This window comes from Acartia tonsa, chromosome 3 (assembly GCF_053477335.1).
Source record: "Acartia tonsa isolate MP-2025a chromosome 3, ASM5347733v1, whole genome shotgun sequence".
Lineage (NCBI taxonomy): Eukaryota > Metazoa > Arthropoda > Copepoda > Calanoida > Acartiidae > Acartia > Acartia tonsa.
In genome coordinates, this window is record NC_137262.1 from 38,944,357 (window position 1) to 38,962,283 (window position 17,927).

The window sequence follows — 17,927 nt, forward strand, 5'->3', positions numbered from 1 at the left end:
ATATGATATACTATAAAGCTTAAATTTCAGAATATCAATGATTTGAATTAGTAGCGCAGCAACACTATAACCCTGATTAAGTTAAAATAAAACTAATGGATAAGATTGAGGTACAGCTATCTAGCGGTCATGGCCTGGTTTGGAACCTGGAGTCTGTTATACGTCTTCGGCGGGACCATCGAATTATTGGAGCCCTAGTAGGATCGGATGCCAAGTTTCCAAGAGAGGAACCCGGCCTTCCCTTACTTCTTTCTCAACAGGTTAGATTCTACTTTAGTAGCATTAGCCACTCTACTTTTATTTGTAAATAACGTACACTATGGATTCTTATCCTTAAGTAGTAAAAGTCATTCCTTTTTTATTGCCTTATTTTGGCTAAAATAGATACAAAATAAGTAGTGGTTTAATGATCCTATGTTTAATGTTACAAAATCGTAATACAAAAATAATTGAATCATGACAAAAATAATAAGTTGCGGGTTTCGTCGTATTTTCACAATAGCTTTTCTCCTATTTCTAGCCCCTGCCGGGACTTTAACTCTGCGGGGTAATCATTAACATTTACCTAACAAAAAATAACTAATTAAAGCTACTGTAAAAATACGACGATATCCGCTACTACGTTTTCTTTCCATGATCCAAATAATTTTATATTTCAATAATTACCAAGGTTATATTTCATTGTTACTGCGTTACTCAATGAATTCTTTACCTTGTAAAAGTTAACTATGATCTTTATTTAAGGAGCTGCATGTTTTGCTGGATGAAGGTGTAATAAGACTAGTTTACATACCTAGGCTGGTTATGCCTCCTAGTCAGGTAAAGAATTTGAAGATGCTTTCAAGAAAAGTATATTTTAATGAATTTCTAGTTACTACAAAAATTTAGACGTATTTCCGTTTTCCCATTGAGATCTCCCTAATATATTTGGTTATCCTGTTCATAAGATAGTTGTGTAGGCGTTTATTTTGGGGAGGGCAAGTCAACCCCATCATTAGGAAAAGCTCCTCGTAAATTACCCCCCCCCCCCCCCCCCCAAAAAAAAAGAAGCTATTTTTGTCCTTTTTTACTAGACAACTTTTCCCCCTTTGAATTGAATCTATTTATATGCAGTGCAGATATTAATCACCCCAGCTATTTCTCAGATATATAGAGATATTTAGACACACATACTATCTCTTTCACATGTATAATGTACATATATATAGATTAAGTCATACTATCACTAATTTAGGGAAAACAAGGATAATAACATCCATAAAAGCGAAGCCCCACAAATAAGATATTTTCAGGAGATATGATGCAAAGTTTCAAAGATCTGACGATTCTTATATCTATCTATAACGGACGTAAGGACATACTCTAATTTAGAAAAGCTTTCTTTTAAAAATTGATTAAATAATATCACTTTGTCTGTGAGTGTTATATACATTATAGCGCAAAATAAGTAAGTGACCCAGTCAGTTAATTGTTATTGTTGATATAATCATGTAGTAACATCAGGAATATAGTCATAAGTCAACTAACATAAAACAATATATTTTAAAATAAGATACATTTGATGTGAAAAACAGTTGGGGGTTCTAAGTTTTATAACCACGTTATCTTCTTTGTTATATCTTCTTTTTTTTTATTGAATTTAATTGTGTCCAGATTTTAACCTAAATAGGGGGTACTTTTATTTGTCATTATTGTGGATTTACATTAATTTATCGTACATTTTCTTATCGATTTAGATCCCTGTAATCAGGTACGTTTTTTGTTACTAATCCCTTTATCAATGAGTGACAGCACAAACACGTGCCATTTACTGACAAGTATTTTTAGTCTTGTTATTTTTACAGGACGTGATACACAAAGCAGATAAATATGAACAAGATTCATACAATAAACAGATTCAAATTTTTAAGGTGATTATTTTAGTGAAAAAGAGCACACATGGATAGGCAAATGAAAAAGTTAATTTTTTTCTTCATTAGGTAGATACTACGAAATTCCATTTTTTTGGAAATTGAAAAAAATTAGTTCAGGATTTTTTTTTCGTTGTACTATCTCTGTATCTCCAGTGAAGCAATGGGTATCAAAAGCTTTAAACTGAAAAGTTACATTATTACTATTTATTTATTAACATTATAGGGCATGCAAAACATCTTTCCTTTTTAAAATTCATATTATGCAAGTCGTGTAAACAGCAAAAATATGCTACGCATATATTGTTAGAATCGCTATTAGCTCTACTTTTTGGAAATATAAAAAAAAACATTTTGTGCAGTTTGTACTTTAATAGCTAAGTTGAAAGTTGTGAGGATGGTTTTTTTTTTGCATACCCGATATAATCTTTGTCTGCACTGTTCTATTTAAAAATATCCTTTCATCTTTTAATAGTTTACTATTTTAGAGAGAAAGAGAATCAAGTATTCGTTCATTTGCTGACAGAATTGTTGAGGGAAAGAAAAAGAAAATGCTCCAAAAACTGAAGAAATTAAAGACAAATAATCCAAACACTGAAGTACCTGAAATACAAATAGATAAGTAAGTTGTCAATTAATACCATTGATTGAGACATTTCTATAAGTTTGTATTACAACTAAATGATGAGATAAATAATTTTTTTGTCACGATTGATGTTTTAAGCACTTTCAGGAACATCCAAGCTTTTTATTTTGAGGAGGGATAAATGAGGGTTTGCAAAGGTTGAGGGTGGTAAACACACTTGGCCGTCTATGAGCAATGAGCATTTATATAATTTAGTTCGACGTCCAAAATCTTAAACTAATATTTTCATAATATGTATTAGTATTTCTACTTAAGGTCAAAATGGGAATATTGTAAAAAAAGCTTAAAGACACAAAAATACAATAAAGTCGTGACAGAGGATTATTTATATTTTATAATAAATCTTGTTCATAAGACTTTGATAATGATTATCCTTCTCTTCTGGTTAAAAAGATTAAACCCTATCAGAAGCTTTTATGTTATAGTCATATTGGTCCAGTGGTCACCAGACAGATAGACATTCATTAACTTTTATGTAAAGATAAACATTATTGTTTTTAGAGAAAAGGTTATAGAGGAAGAAATAGCCAAGATAAGACCAATTGATAAAGAACACCAAGTTATTCAAATCTTCACACAGGTAGTTGAATTTTTAATATAAGAAGAAGATAGTCAAAAAGAAACCTACTACCGTGAGGTAACCGACACTTTGATTGTATTACTTTGTCTTGAGCCAGAGAATTTTCCCCACTCCAACTATTAATTTCGCTCTTGTGGCATAGCAGCAGTAGGCAAGATTTTCGACAACTCTAGTTGATTTTTAGGACTGATATTCGAACCATAACCATCCCAAAGACAAGAGTATGTTCTACGGTTTATGCCACAGTCGCTGATTGCATTTTTCTACTAAATCTTTTAATAAAGGATCCTTGGATGGAAGACCACGATAAATTAGAGGCCAGACTACATTCTCCAATAACAGATGTGGATAAATGTCGTCTTTTTACCTTCAAAACTTTGTGGAAGAAAGGATACTACATTGGAGAAGGTTAGATCATTAGGATTTTGATGATTGAAATATTCATTCAATTAGGACAAAATAACTTTTAATTTTAAGCTGTGCGACCATAAATTTATTTCTCTGATCAAATTTTAGTCATGTTAGAATCGACCTATATAGATTTTAAACCTTTTGTTATGGTTTATTCATGTATTTTGTAAAACATTTATACATGTTTTTTTTATTCTTATTTTTGATAATTTTGAAATTTACTTTTAGCAAGATTCTTAAAAAAAAATTTACTTGTAAAACGTGAATAAAAATCGAATGTAGTATTTCTTACATAACAGGTGTTTTTTGTTGTTAATATAATGAATTTTGCATTTAAGGTGTCATGCATTCTGTAGAATTATTAAAAATTCGAATTTAAATTATTTTCGTTTTAAGAGAATCTTTATTTCAGGTTCAAAATTTGGAGGAGATTATTTGGTCTACCTTGGAGACCCACTCAAGTTTCATGCCAGCTACATTGTTATGTGTTTAGGTAATATTATTTTGATAATACAGAATATTTGATTATTTTTATGGTAACGAAGCTACTCTTTAATTAACTATGTCTGACCGTTCGTCAGTCCTTATGTAAATCTACTTTCGTCGTTGCTATATAAGGTAGAGAGTTGAAATTGTTGGTGAAGATTCCCTAGAACAAGAACCTATCTTTATTATTTTATAAGACAAAATTAATACTTTTTTAGGTATAAAGTTTTTGTCATTTCTAAGATTTGTCCTTATTTTTTTGACAACTGTAAATCTGGTATAGAACTCACTTTGTCATTACATGATTTCTTTGCTTCGCTACTTATACGAATGTTGTCTTCCTTGTTGCTAAGACTTTCCATTATGTAACATTATTAAAATATCAGCTGATCTTTACTCTTCTCATTTTACGCCTGTTAGAGGTGATACTATGCGGAAGTGAATATACACCTTACTCTCTTTGTTTATGATCATGTAAAACAAACATGTATTGAAATCAGGATATTTATTAATGTCTATTGTCCTTGTACTACTATTATTGTCCGTGTCAGCTTTAAAAATGTTAACATTGCAGAATTTTAAAATGCTGTATGATTTAATTTGTACTTCACTATTTCTATGTTAGCTACTTTGTATTTTTGGCTTTATTTCATTACTACCTGAGGTGGCATGGATGGATATTCTTAGTAAAACAGAGTATTTAATTCATTAAGAAACACCATAGGAAGTTACAAATTTGATATAAAGCGTTCTATAAAAACACAGAAACTATAAGATTAGTTTGTAAGAAATTGAAATTTTATTTTAAAATCAATTAAAAATCTTAATAACATCTAATGATCAAAGCTTTGAAAAGACAAAAAATATAGAGCTCTGTTTTCATTGTATCTGATATAAAACTGTTTAGGTTTAGGATTTTTTGCTGAAATTTTTGGCTTCCTAGGATAAACACGACGGAACTTTAAGTGAGCCTTAAAAATTTTATTAATCACTAATTATATTTCAGATAAATCATCGCATAAATCCCTGTTTCAACGGCCTCAAGATATTGTTGCCAAGAGTCGACTTGGAGCCCAGGTCCATAAAACTGTTCTTATTGCCAAGTTGAATGAGAATAAGGATGGTGTTGCTTTTACCAGTATCAGGAAGGATTTTTATTTCAATACAAACATTTACCGTAGGGTTAAAAAACTTACCTAACTATATTAAATAAAATAAGATATGAAAATGAGAAATATCAGGCAAATTTGCAGTTTTTAGATTATGTCAGTTGTTGTATATCTTTTTCATAGAATTTTTAGAAATATCTATAAAACTTCTAAATTACCAAACCAAAAGGAACTAAACGGTGTGCTATTTTAAAGCGTAATAATCTTTTAAAATAAAATCCAAATATATTGTCCAGACGTAATCATGCCAAGCGCCAGGTACAATATCATCTCACCACAGATGAGTTGGAGGATGAAAATCTAGATTTCAGGTAACAATAGACTTTCAAAATAAAATTCTGAAATTTGTGGTAAAATATTACTTGTATTACATGACTCAAAGCAGTTTTTAATCATTTCGTGCTTAAAAATTTTATTTCAGTGATGGGGAAAATAAAGTTGAAGAATCTGAGCAAAATACAAAACAAGATGATGAGGAAAATACTTCAGACAAGAAAGAAGATACCAATAAAGAAGATTCTAATATTGACAATCCTCAAGAAGATATTTTGAAAGAGAATGAAGTTGAAGAAGGATTTGAAGATGAGCTCTGATTATTGTTAAGTGATCTCAAAAATGCTGTGATTAATGTGATATTATTTACATTTTAAAAAAACCGGCTCAGTAACAAAAAGGCAGTGATTTTAATCAACTTGAAATAGATTTTGTTTTTGTGGCCACAAATGATTTAAATCTGATGAATCCATATTTTTTCAAAATAATCATTTTAAGGAGAAAACGGATAATTCTCAAACGAATATTTATTATATACAAAAATACTTGATTCAAATTGATTAAATTTGCAGTTTATATCCCTTTTCTTTGATACAAACAGAAAACTTATATACCTATCTATTTTTTTCAGAAAGGTTTAAATGGGAAGTAATCTTAACATTGAGAATAGGCGCATCAACCGTCCGAGGTAAGATTATTAATTTTTTGCTTCATGACAAGAAAGGCATCTAGTATTCATTTCTTTTAATTAAAAAAAAATGATTTCAATGCTTTCTCGACATTCGTATGTCTGTACGTCCATAAGTAAAGTTAGAGGTGATTTTAGAGGGCAATATAATTTATTTCTATGTTTTTAAGGTTTGCATATCTTTACACGAAGGGACAGTAATCTTTTTTTTCATTGGAAAGCTTAATAAGAAATAATTTAATTTTCCCGCAAAATTATAGTCAGGTACAAGTTCTGTTATTTTAACAGCAAATTCCATTACTTATTTTACTGCTTTTTAATGAACTTAAACGATTCTTTTGTTTAAAACTTTACAACCTTACTATATAATGTAATTAGGTTGCATCCTATATTTCGTTAGATGTCCATTTTAAAAAACTAGGTACTTTTTAAAAAAAATTTAATAGCTTCTTTACAAGGCAAATCCTGTTGGTCTTAATGATCCTTAACTTGCCTACATAAAGTTTAAAAAGTTGGGTGTATGGTTGACTCACTGACAAAATTTAGGATATTTTCTTTACCACTTGTGTAATTTACCGTTATACTATACATACATATTTAACTAATATAATTACTTTTTAATTAACTAGCGACTTCGCCCCCTAGAGGCACTTGAGGAGGGGGGGGGGGGGAGTTGAATCCCAAAACCATATTTTTAATTTAGATTTTAAGAAAAAAGAAGGTAAAATTTTTTTTTTGGGGGGGGGGGTAATTTTTTCTAGGGGAGATTTCTCTTGGGAGGATGGTGGTACCCTCCCCCCCAAATAGTTATAAACCTTCTCGGGACCTTTGTGAAGCAGCCTAGTTTAGGGGAACCCGATCGGTTCAGCAGTTAGGGAGATCCTTCTGTACAAACAATCATACAGACAGACAGACATCGTTCTGCTTTGTATCCTTATACTAAAGAACAGGATGTTTGTCTGTGTGTCTTTGTGTTTGTACCGAAGGATCTCGCTAACCGCTGAACCGATTGGGTTCTCCTTAACAGGGTAGATTCTCATATGTCCCGGGAAGGTTTTTAACTATTTTGGGGGAGGGTATCAACAGCCTCCCAAGAGAAATCACAATAAATCGAAAAAAAGTTTAAATATTTCCGCCGCATAGTGTCGCTAGCGTAGTCTCGCTAGCGTAATCGTGCTGCGTAGAAAGATGAATTTAACAGCTGATAACATACTCATAGACGAATTATTTCTCAAATTAGATATTTAAAATAAAATAAAAACATTTAAATGCCACTAGAGGCCTCTAGGGGCGTAGTCGCTAGTTATAGATATACCTCAAGGATATATATAAGGTTTCATATTTAAAAGATTTAGATTCTTTGCTTTATTCAACCAAAAAACCATACTTCCTATAAATGTAACTTACATGCCTAAAAATTTTAAAATAGATTGAAAATAAGTAGAGGGTTGGGGGAGGATAGTTGTATGTTTTATATTTATTAGTCTATTTTAGGTTACATTGGGTATTGAGTAGCCCCGCAGGGTTAATGTATTGCTGGTTTCCCACAGAGATTAAGAAAACTAAATCTTTCCCCTTATTTTCTATATTTTTAACTTGAGGGGAAGAGCTTCATAGCTCAATATGCAGTTAGAGGGAAAAACACCATTATATCCCCAAAATATAACCACTAAAACAATAGATTCAGCTTGATCAATGGTAAAATATCACATAGTTTATTCCCTATATTACCATAAGCATAAAATACGGATTTACGTAATATTCTATGGCACCCTTACTTGACAGAAATCAACACCTGTTTGGAATTGAAATTATAAATGAACAAATTAGTCATCACTTCACTGTAACGGATGTATTTTATATTCATAACATTTTTACATTAAAAAGTGACAAAGAAAAAAATTAAAACTGCCAGCTGGCACTAAATTTACGGAAATAAGTTGTAATCAAAAACCTGCTGAAGGGGGGATGTAGGTTGTGTCAACACTCCCCGTAAATTGAAATTTGAAAGGCTTGCCTTCCTCTCTTTTTCATTCCCTTGCAACACCCTGTTCACGCCTGGGGATGTAATGAAGTTAATTTAGAAACTGGTGTAGTGTAAAAACGTGTAAAGTGTTTTTTTTAAGAAAATGATACCTATGTTAACATTGGGGACTATCTATTCAAAAAATTGCATAGTTTGATAACTTCTTACTATAACTGCCAACTTTTATGCATTTTTAAAACTATTTTTTTTTAATTTCCAAAAGACATCATTTTTTTATATTTCCTAAACATGTTAAATATAACCACTCATAATAAAGAGAGTAACTTTTTTTTGTGTTCATCAATTGCCATTCTTTAGTCTAAAATATACAAATAAAATATGGATTTACCTTTAGGGTATTTCACTTGTAACTATTTTAAAAAGTATTATGCAATAGGTATTATATTTATCAGGATTAAAAAGTTTTTCTTGGTCAGCTATCTATTATTTCTTTTTACACATTTCTTTGGTGGACTGTCTACTATAGTGATTTTTGGGATGGGACAATGAAATACGAGATTATTAAAGGAGAGAATGTTTGTAATTACCTAGTGATTTAATATTAACAAATATTTGTGTATGTTTAGTCACCTGACCTGGAAGTGGCTCCATTTGACCTGGGAACTCCACTGTTACCTTATATACCTGTCTGGAGCTATAAATGTATTGTTGTAAACCATTTCATTAGGTAAGAATTCAATTTTTTGTAATTTCCTTATAACTAGGGAATAAAAATGAGGTTTACAAACCTCGAATACTTAAGTTTATCCTACAAACAAAGGTATTGAATGTATTATATTGTCTAAAAGCCAATTTTATCTTTAATAAATAGCAAATAAAGTACTTAGCCTACCTATACAATTTGGCAGATGACCCAAGGAACACATATAAACAAAAAATAATTGCAATATATGAAATCATAAGCAAAATTAATGTATTTAGGTATGTTATTTCTGCATTAGTCAAATGTTATTTCATACAAACCTTTCTATACTGACATATTTATTTTTGTTTCAGGAGTAGAAAGAAATTAGTTGTATAAAGTACATATTGCATTGTAAAAAGAATCAAGTACGAGTACCATAAAGATAATTATTATTGAAAACCCACTGCATTTTTACAACCTACACTCAAAAGCAGAGGAATTTTTACAAGTGAAAGGTAATCATTTTAATTTTATTTTTGAATAAAAATTATTTCTCTGTATACCTATATACCTAAGAAATCCGTAAAAAATACCTACCATCTAAATTTTCATCAAATTATTATATAAAATGTCAAACAAGGATGAAATCATCATTAGATCGTGATACATAATTTAATTTTGTTTGTTTAGATGGCACTGTTTAAGAGCGCTGGCTTTGCAAAGAGTTTGACTAGAGGACTGTCTTCATCTGCAAGAAGGACATCACCCTTACAGGTATGAAACTGCTCGAAATGGATAACCGTATAATACATACACACACAGCCTTCTATTAGAATAATTTGTTCTTTTTCAATATTTAGTCTTTTAACGAAATTATACCTACTAAAGAATTGAAATAAGAACAAATCCTTTGGCTGTGGTTATTATGTGTATCATTTAAAAAAAACGGCAAAAACGTTTCTTGAATTAAAAATCTGTAATGGTTTAGGTTATGGTGTCCCAGAGTAACGATTTAGTGGCTAACATGGCTCTGGAAGAGTGGATCAAGCGCAGCGATACCCACAGGCATAGTCAAACTGTTTAAACACAATTTAAGTGTTGGGGATTTGGTCCACCTAATACCTTACTCTTTGGTGTTGTAATTATCTATCCACCCCGCATAAAGCCGCCATTATCGATCCAAAATGACTTTCTTAAAATCACAAATTTTCCAGACAAGCTGATTAAGAGAATTATCAAGTAACATACACTCTTATAGACATCCAGATTTTTCTCATGCAAAAACACTAAAAGCGCGAAGAAATGTAATCTTGTATGTAACGACACAATATGATAACAATCTGATTTATAATGAAACAGACACAGCAACCTGCTGTTATTATCCATCAACGCTCTGAAGCAGGGTAAAAGCATCCATGCTCTGTTCTACGGGGAGGAGTCGGGGCCCACACAATGCATAGATCAACTCAAGGAACAGGTACGTTTCAAGAATTATATCAAGTTTGTTATTAGAGTAAATTCCACTTGTGGTCATTATGGGCAAACGGCTAGAAACTGGTGTAGGAAGGTGGAAGGAGGGTAGGAGTTTTTTTTATGCTCTATAGAATTAAAAACAAAAGAAAAGAAAGCTTACTTGTTCTTATAAAGAAGAAGGGTATATAGTTTTTTTTAATGCTCTTATGCCATTTGTCTAGTTCCAAGGAATAAATGACCTCTAAAACAATGGTCTCGTCTTCTCTTTTAGTACCTACCTGTTCGTACTTTTTCTCTTACCCTTGCTATAGTAACACTCTTTTTTCAATCCCTTTTCAGATATTTTTTTTCGAAATTTTTACTTTTAAACAGCCCTTATTTTTTTTGTTTCTTTTAGGCTAACTTGGTGTTTAGCTCTCTGCCACCCGACACCGCACTCACAGAACTTCCCGTGGTGCGCGTTGCAGAGGAGGAGCGCAACCTCCTCATATCCCTGCCTGTACACGACATGGACGAATCAGCGGTCAAGACCACGCTGCAGTGCATCGCCGACACGTTTGTCAAGAACGGCGGCGGCACGGCGGGCGAGTATGAGTTGTCCAAGTTGAGTTTGGTCCGGCCGGACGGCGGCTGGTTTCCTGGGATTCAGGAGATTCAAAAGGATTTGGAGGATAGTTTAAAAGAGATTGAGGCGATGAAATCAAATAGAATTCCTACATCAAAATAAAAATTTGTGAGTATGGGATTTTACAAATCTATGAAATACAATGGACATAAATTAAAAAACAGATTGCCTAAATTCAATTTGTAAAGTTGTAGTCATCAGTAGATTTTATTTTATTAAAGCAGCCAGTTAAAATAATATTAGATATACACTATCATAAAATAAAATACCTAGTTGCGAAAAAAATGAACTATCATAAAATGCTGTTATAATTCTCTTTTATCCCCAAAGTTAAACTTCTGTAATCCTTGGAAAGCGGCCTCAAAAATGCTGTCAGATTATTTTAAGATGGGTCGCGAAAGGCCGGAGATGTTTTATGTTAAACCTCTCTAACTATTTAATGAAATTGTTATAGGTATCGCTTTTATTTTAAAAAGCATATTTTTCAAACTCTGCTAATCAATATTAAATTATAAAAATTAAATGGCATTTGGTAAAATTAAAAAATTCGGGTGTTAAAATTAAACAGTGCTATCTTTCATTCGTTTAAAAAAAAAGGCTTTAACTTTTTATCTCAAACTAAATTTACATTTTTTATTGTTCTCTGCATCTTTTTTCTAAGATTTTATACTTTTGTATCATTTTATACCTACGTTGTTAGTTTCTCTACTTTTTATATCATAATCATCCTATTTATAAATATTCATGTTGGGTTGAGTGACATGTCTAAAAAATGTTAAATTGTTATCCCCTCCCATTCTGTTATCTTAAAATGTGGGGACTTGAGATTTGATTTGTATCTCAATTGCAAGTAAAATGTTAACATAATTTCTAAAAAATCATGCATCACACCTTTTAGAAGCTCTTAAAAAAAACAGAAGCAAGTGACTCAACCCAACTTAATGTGTAGTGGTTTTTCATATATGTAAAATATAATGTGTGTTGCTATATCTGTAACTATTATTTTGACAGGGGTGTGTATTCTGCACAAGATTCATTTTTTTCCCCCGGTTGCAAAATATTTCATTCCTCCCCCCCCCCCCACCTTTAGTTTTCCCAAAAAATGGAAACATATTTTTAGTACCTACCTACTCTTTATTTTATTCATTTTTTAACCCTTCTCCCATATTTTTGTATTTTTTCCCCTCCCACAAAGTGAAAAGTAGTTTGTGCTTGTATTGCGTAAAATCCATGAGTTAGCTTCAGTCGAAAGCGATTATTAAGTCCAAGTGTTATTAAATATGCGTTTAATTATACTATGCGTTTTGTCAATATTAAAAACACTTAGACTTGATAATCGCTTTCGATTGAAACTAACTCACGGATTTTAAGCAATACAAGCACAAACTAATTCTCCCTTTCTTATTTCCCACCCCCCGCCTTTAGCAGGGGATCCCATGCAGAATATATACTACTGTTATTTGACCTAACCGTTCTACTTTTGTTGTAGAACTTTCACACAAAATGTCTGAAGGGAGTGGGGACGAATCTCCCTCCCTCAGTATTGGCAGGAAAAAGGGAGACATCTCTCCCTCGCCTAGTTTTGGTGAGGGCAGGGCTGGAAACCTGTCTCCTGCCCCTAGGAGAACGAGTGGTGGGGGAGACGCCTCACCCTTTCTGAATGGTGGTAAAAGAGCCAATACTGCAAGGAAAATACTTAAAAAATAGTATTTTATCTGTAATGCTTACTTTATAAATCCTAGCCAGTTATATTTTGCTTTATTAAGTTGTTTAAAAGGTATTTGATGTCGGTAGAGTTTTTCATTTTATTTTTTTGTGCGCTAGGATATTTCCAGCAATGAAAAGAACATATTTTTTTGTCAATAATCATTGGGACTACAATGTAAATTGATTTGTCTTATCCCTTAGAATCCCTAAATATTTAAAGTATTTCTACACAGGTTTCCAAAGTATGGTTGGAAAGTGAAGCTAAATCATAAATTTCCCGAGAAAAGAGATCAGTATTTGAAACCAAGATTAAGTAAGTAATGTTATATCTCTTAAATTAGATTTGTAAAGCATATTTGAAGTCCCAATTTAGCTAGTTTCGTGTGAGTCGGTGTTTCTAACTCAATTCCTTTCTTATATCTACTAGGGGCTTTGACCCAAGAGGTGATCAAAAAAAATTTTGGCGAAATTCGTACCAAGGACCAAGGAAATCTTCAGCAAAAAAAAAATGGGGGGGGATTTTTTTGTTTTTTTTTGGGGGGGGGGTGTCCCACCCCCCAAGAAAATAGCCTAAAACCACCACAGGACCAGTAGGTATATTCCCTGAAGAGTAGAATCCAATCAATTCAGTGGTTACCGAGATCTTAAGGGACGGACAGACAGACGGACGGACAGACGGACGGACAGACGGACGGACAGACGGACGGACAGACGGACGGACGGACGGACGGACGGACGGACAGACATCATTCTACTTTGTATTAGGTATAAAGTAGAATGATGTCGTGTCTGTCCGTCCGTCTGTCTGTCCGTCCCTTAAGATATCGGTAACCACTGAACCGATCGGATTCTACTCTTCAGGGAATATACCTACTGGTCCTGTGGTGGTTTTAGGCTATTTTCTTGGGGGGTGGGACACCCCCAACCCCCTTAAAAACAAAAAAATACCCCCATTTATTTTTATATTTTTTTTTTGGCTGAAGATTTCCTTGGTCCTTTCATTTTTTTTTTCTTTTTTTTGCTGAAGATTTATTTTGATCACCTCTTGGTGCAAAGCCTCTAGAGGCTAGGGGCGAAGTCGCTAGTCCTTATGATAAAGTAACAGGATGTTTGTCTGTGTGTTTGTATGTTTATACCTAAGGATCTCGCTAACCGCTGAACTGATCAGCTTCTCCTTAACAGGGTAGCTTCTTATAGGTCCCGGGAAAGCTTATAACTCCCTAGAAAAAAATTACCTCCCCTCCCAAATTTTTTTTTTATAATTTTTTTGAACTAAAATGGAAAATAAAATATATGACAATTGATGTTGTCTAATGTCTGGGTCTGGTTAAAAAATTTAAGAAAATTATATGTTTAGAAACTTCCTTTCCTTTTCATATAATTCCATCGCTCTTATACTTTATGTTTTAGGTCAGATGGTATCTTTATTGCCGCTTGGTATCAGATATGTGTTCCATTGGATTTATAGGGTAAGCATTCACATCATACTAAACATGCGGATACGCCCCCTAGAGGCCTCTAGAGGCATTTGTGATGGAAAAGGAGGTTCGACCTCTCCAACATTTAGAATTTATATTTTTTTGTCGTGGTGTTTTTCTAGTGGCAATTTATCTTGGAAAGGTGGTGGTACCCTCCCCCCAATAATTTTAAACATTCCCAGTACCTATGAGATGCTACATTGTAAAGAAGATCCATATCGGTTCAGCGGTCACTTTAATATAAGGATATAATCTTTAAAATGTAAAGGTGAAAATCATTCTGAGGCGTTGAATTTGTCTTTTTCTTTCAAAATCTTTATTTCAATCTTTAACTGTATGAGTCACAAAGTACATTAAAAATGTGTGTTATGAAACAAACAAAAAATCAGTTATATAAAAGTTAAATTACATTTTAGCATGTTTATATGATATACCCTAGTTAGACAAGTGTTTTAAATTGCATTTAAAACATTTATTACTCTAAATAACAAAATTTATTTGGTTCAACGTACTAACTTATACTTTTACACAGCAAAACGTCTAAGATAAATCTTTAAAGAAACTCTTAAGGAACAATTCAAATGTATCTTCTAATTTTGATAGTGAAAGTTTCATATTCAACAATGGCTAACATGGGAAGTATAATCCAAAGCCATAACAAAAAACTACTGGGTGAATCAAACCTACCTACAGAAAAGGGTTGCAACTGTAGAAATCCACAAGATTGCCCCCTGGATGGAAAATGCCTTACAGAAAGTTTGGTGTACAAAGCCCTTGTCACAGATGAAACAAACCAAACTAAATACCAATATATAGGGCTGTCATCTGGACCTTTTAAAAACAGATACTACAAACACTTGCACTCATTTAGACACAACAACAATGGTACTAAGCTTTCTGACTGCATTTCAAAGCTTAAAGAACAGAACAAGCCACACAGCCTAAAATGGTCAATAAAAGCCCTTGCAACGACTTACAACCAAAACTTCAAGAAATGCCAATTATGCCTGACAGAATGCGTTTCCATTGCCCATGCTTCAAAATCAACCACAACATCACTCAACATGAGAAATGAAGTCCTCAACCACTGCATACATCGGAAAAAGTACTTACTGGACCAAACTTAACTTTGTATGGCCATATTATAGCAATTTTTTTATATATATCATGCATAATATTCATTACTACAAAGTACATATTGCCTTTTTATGTGTTTAATAAGAAACATTAGTCATAATCAAATGGTAAAATTTAAATACCTCACCACCTTTCCCCTTTTTTATTATGCAAAATCACCCCCCCCCCCCTCATTCCTTACCTCCACTTGAGGAAAAAAATCATCTTTTGTTTTTTAATAAACAGTATAAAACTTATGCTCATTAAAGCATCATGTCTTTTTATTTATAACCAACTGAAGATTGTTTTTTTAACATGAAACACTGTGTATTGGACTTATCAAATAAAAATAACATGTTTAATTAAACTGTGTTGATCACTCTATGTCTATATAATATTAAGTAGTATTGTTTTCCTATGTCTCAAGCAAAAGATCTCGTCAGATATTGATCTGAATAGGATGTACTTTTCAGTAAAGCATTATAAATGTCTTAGGATTGATTTAGGCTATTTTCCTAACATCCCTAGACCCCGACCCGCCTCTGGAGGCTAGGGGCGTGTCCGCTAGTAGCATATATTTGGGTAAAATGTACCTAGCTCTAAAAACAATCTTTGTCAAGAATGTTCTTTTGTCAGGTTTCATAGAAGAAACAAACATTTTTCTTAATCGTATTATGTTTTTTTAAGCAGTATAATCTAAAATTATCTATTTTAGTTTTTTGTGAAAAAGCTTCCCGTGATTGATCAATTCCGTCCGACCATTTGTGAACAGATCTATGGAGTGCCCTGCGGGGGCATGGGCTCTGGAACTATAGGCAGGCAGGTAACTAGTTATATATCAACTGTTGGTACCCACAGACAAAGGTTGAGTTAATGAACTAGCAAATTTGGCAAATTTTGTCGGGAGGGATGACGTACTTTATTTGGTTTGCATACCCAAAAATAGTTAAAACCTTCTTGCGACCTATAAGAAGCTTCACTTTAAGAGAGAGCTGAAACAGTCAAGCAGTTTGCGAGACATACAGACGGACGTCAGATATTATTGTACTTTACTTGTAAAAATATCAATTCTTTATTTAGAGGGTTCGCTGGGGAGTTTTGTCGGTGGAGTATTTCCCCTGGAATGTACGAGAGGACAAATGTTCCAGCTGATCAGTTTATACTGACAGTACACTCGGATAATGGCGTCTGTATTTTCCAATCAGGTAGCTTTTAAAAATGGATATAGAAAACATGGACAGTGTGAGAGATTCTCGCATACAGTTTTAACTTCAAGCTGGCTAATATAACTATACCCCCAACCACTTTTTACCCTATTAGGAACGAACTAACCAATAAATAAGCCCCATATTAGCAACAAAAATTTCTCACTGTCAGATTATCCACGTATTCCATATCCATTCTTTTAGAAGATTATTCCTAGGAAGTCTCGACTTGAGTCTGAATGAACTAGTTACTTAGATTACTACTCCTGTCTCACTTCCTTCATTTAATTTTATAATGTAAAAAAATTGCTGTTGCTTAGTGCTGTATTTTTCTAGTACTTGGAGGCAAAGGTGTACCTGTGCCTGGAGCTCCCTCCAGCTGGAAATGGCAGGTTGACCCGGAGGACACGCTTTACTGTGGACTCTTTCCTAGATCATGGACTGTTTACAGTATTCCACAGGTGAGTGTTTACCCTACACAAAACCCATTTATAGCAAAATTAAGCCTATTATATATAGTACCTTCTAGTAAGTTTTCTATGTTTCACCGTGACACTTTGCTCATCACTAAGCAAGCACATTTAGTTCTCCATTTTAGGGATACTTCACATGGGCCACAAATTGTTTCAGACTATATTTCTTCCCTCCCCACACCTTCGGATTCGGGGTGAAGCCGCTAGTTGAATTTTAAAAAAGCATTAGGTACATTGTTTGCAATTTGGTGTTTTGTTCGATATGACAATTTGCGGTATTTTTGAATTTGTGCAATCCTTTTAAATTTGTTTTGTCAATTTTTTCACAAAAAATTGTGTTTGTTTTATAATAGGTAGAGAATTCATTTTGTTTCATTTCTAGATTGGCTTGCGAGTAATATGTCGCCAGATATCTCCATTCCTACCTGGAGATTATGAATCAAGTTGCCTGCCAGCATCTGTATTTGTTTTTACTGTTGAAAACAATAGTGACTCTAAATTACAGGTAAAAATTCTCAGGGATATAAAGGGATAAGACAATGACCAATAAATTGATGTAAATCCCCAAGAATGATGCAAAATTACACCTTCTGTAGATTACAATTAGTGGTTGGACACTCATCTTAATTAAACAGCCAAACAAAATTCATTAAAAGTCCCCAAAGTTGTCAAGCCAACGAATAAGAAAACGCTACCTATTATAAAATTTGGTTACTAGTGTAATAAACAGCCCAAAGTCCTCTTCCTTTCTGATTATTTCTAGATCTGTTTTCTGAGTATCAATAATAATATATAGGAGAGCAAATTAATGTAGACCTAGTTATTTTACATTGACTCATGAAATGAACAGTGAACACTGATTTCACATTTTCAACATTAATTGATTGATTGGCCATAGTTTCTTAGGGTTTGGACCTAAGACTCCTGGAGTATATTGAGACACTTTTGTATAGCCACCATGGCAAGCTTAAGCTCCACGTTCAAGTAAGACTTGACACGCTGTCTCATGAGAGCT

At 33.0% G+C, this 17,927-nt stretch overlaps 3 protein-coding genes across 12 annotated transcripts in view; all 3 read left to right on the forward strand.

Moving 5' to 3' along the window:
- Positions 1–6,123, forward strand: Tsen34 (tRNA splicing endonuclease subunit 34). The gene is made up of 10 exons (XM_080153884.1): positions 1–260; positions 745–819; positions 1,845–1,910; positions 2,399–2,532; positions 3,058–3,136; positions 3,421–3,544; positions 3,960–4,040; positions 5,040–5,175; positions 5,436–5,513; positions 5,624–6,123. The coding sequence occupies exons 1-10, from the start codon at positions 96–98 to the stop codon at positions 5,793–5,795; spliced, it is 1,110 nt and encodes a 369-aa protein (XP_080010010.1). The 5' UTR covers positions 1–95; the 3' UTR covers positions 5,796–6,123.
- On the forward strand, positions 6,082–12,424 carry LOC145314105 (uncharacterized). Of its 9 annotated transcripts, none has more exons than XR_013877624.1 (9): positions 6,082–6,163; positions 8,777–8,877; positions 9,207–9,350; positions 9,526–9,609; positions 9,824–9,900; positions 10,195–10,312; positions 10,706–11,684; positions 11,883–11,946; positions 12,359–12,424. XR_013877624.1 is itself a non-coding variant. In XM_080153889.1 (7 exons), exons 4-7 carry the CDS (start codon positions 9,526–9,528, stop codon positions 11,033–11,035), a joined length of 609 nt encoding a protein of 202 aa, XP_080010015.1. In that variant the 5' UTR covers positions 6,082–6,163; positions 8,777–8,877; positions 9,207–9,350; the 3' UTR covers positions 11,036–12,004. The 9 variants fall into 9 exon arrangements, 1 of the variants encoding a protein (XP_080010015.1); XR_013877626.1 differs by having other exon boundaries at positions 12,362–12,424; XR_013877627.1 differs by having other exon boundaries at positions 12,376–12,424.
- LOC145314100 (non-lysosomal glucosylceramidase) overlaps positions 12,395–17,927 on the forward strand; it is a 16,726-nt gene continuing 11,193 nt past the window's right edge. Inside the window, exons 1-7 of one of the 2 annotated variants that reach the window (XM_080153882.1) lie at positions 12,395–12,619; positions 12,872–12,953; positions 14,051–14,109; positions 15,950–16,053; positions 16,315–16,439; positions 16,776–16,900; positions 17,295–17,417. In XM_080153882.1, coding sequence (XP_080010008.1) covers positions 12,437–12,619; positions 12,872–12,953; positions 14,051–14,109; positions 15,950–16,053; positions 16,315–16,439; positions 16,776–16,900; positions 17,295–17,417 — 801 coding nt within the window. In that variant the 5' untranslated portion in view covers positions 12,395–12,436. Of the gene's footprint in view, positions 12,620–12,871; positions 12,954–14,050; positions 14,110–15,949; positions 16,058–16,314; positions 16,440–16,775; positions 16,901–17,294; positions 17,418–17,927 lie in introns of those variants that run through there. The other variant, XM_080153883.1, reaches the window with a different exon arrangement.

Coding starts and splice junctions, on each gene's coding strand:
- Tsen34 (XM_080153884.1), top strand. CDS start 96: ATGGATAAGATTGAGGTACAGCTATCTAGCGGTCATGGCCTGGTTTGG. Junction 1,911..2,398: donor AACAGATTCAAATTTTTAAG/GTGATTATTTTA, acceptor TTACTATTTTAG/AGAGAAAGAGAATCAAGTAT. Junction 4,041..5,039: donor CTACATTGTTATGTGTTTAG/GTAATATTATTT, acceptor ATTATATTTCAG/ATAAATCATCGCATAAATCC.
- LOC145314105 (XM_080153889.1), top strand. CDS start 9,526: ATGGCACTGTTTAAGAGCGCTGGCTTTGCAAAGAGTTTGACTAGAGGA. Junction 9,610..9,823: donor GAAGGACATCACCCTTACAG/GTATGAAACTGC, acceptor GTAATGGTTTAG/GTTATGGTGTCCCAGAGTAA. Junction 9,901..10,194: donor AAGCGCAGCGATACCCACAG/GCATAGTCAAAC, acceptor ATAATGAAACAG/ACACAGCAACCTGCTGTTAT.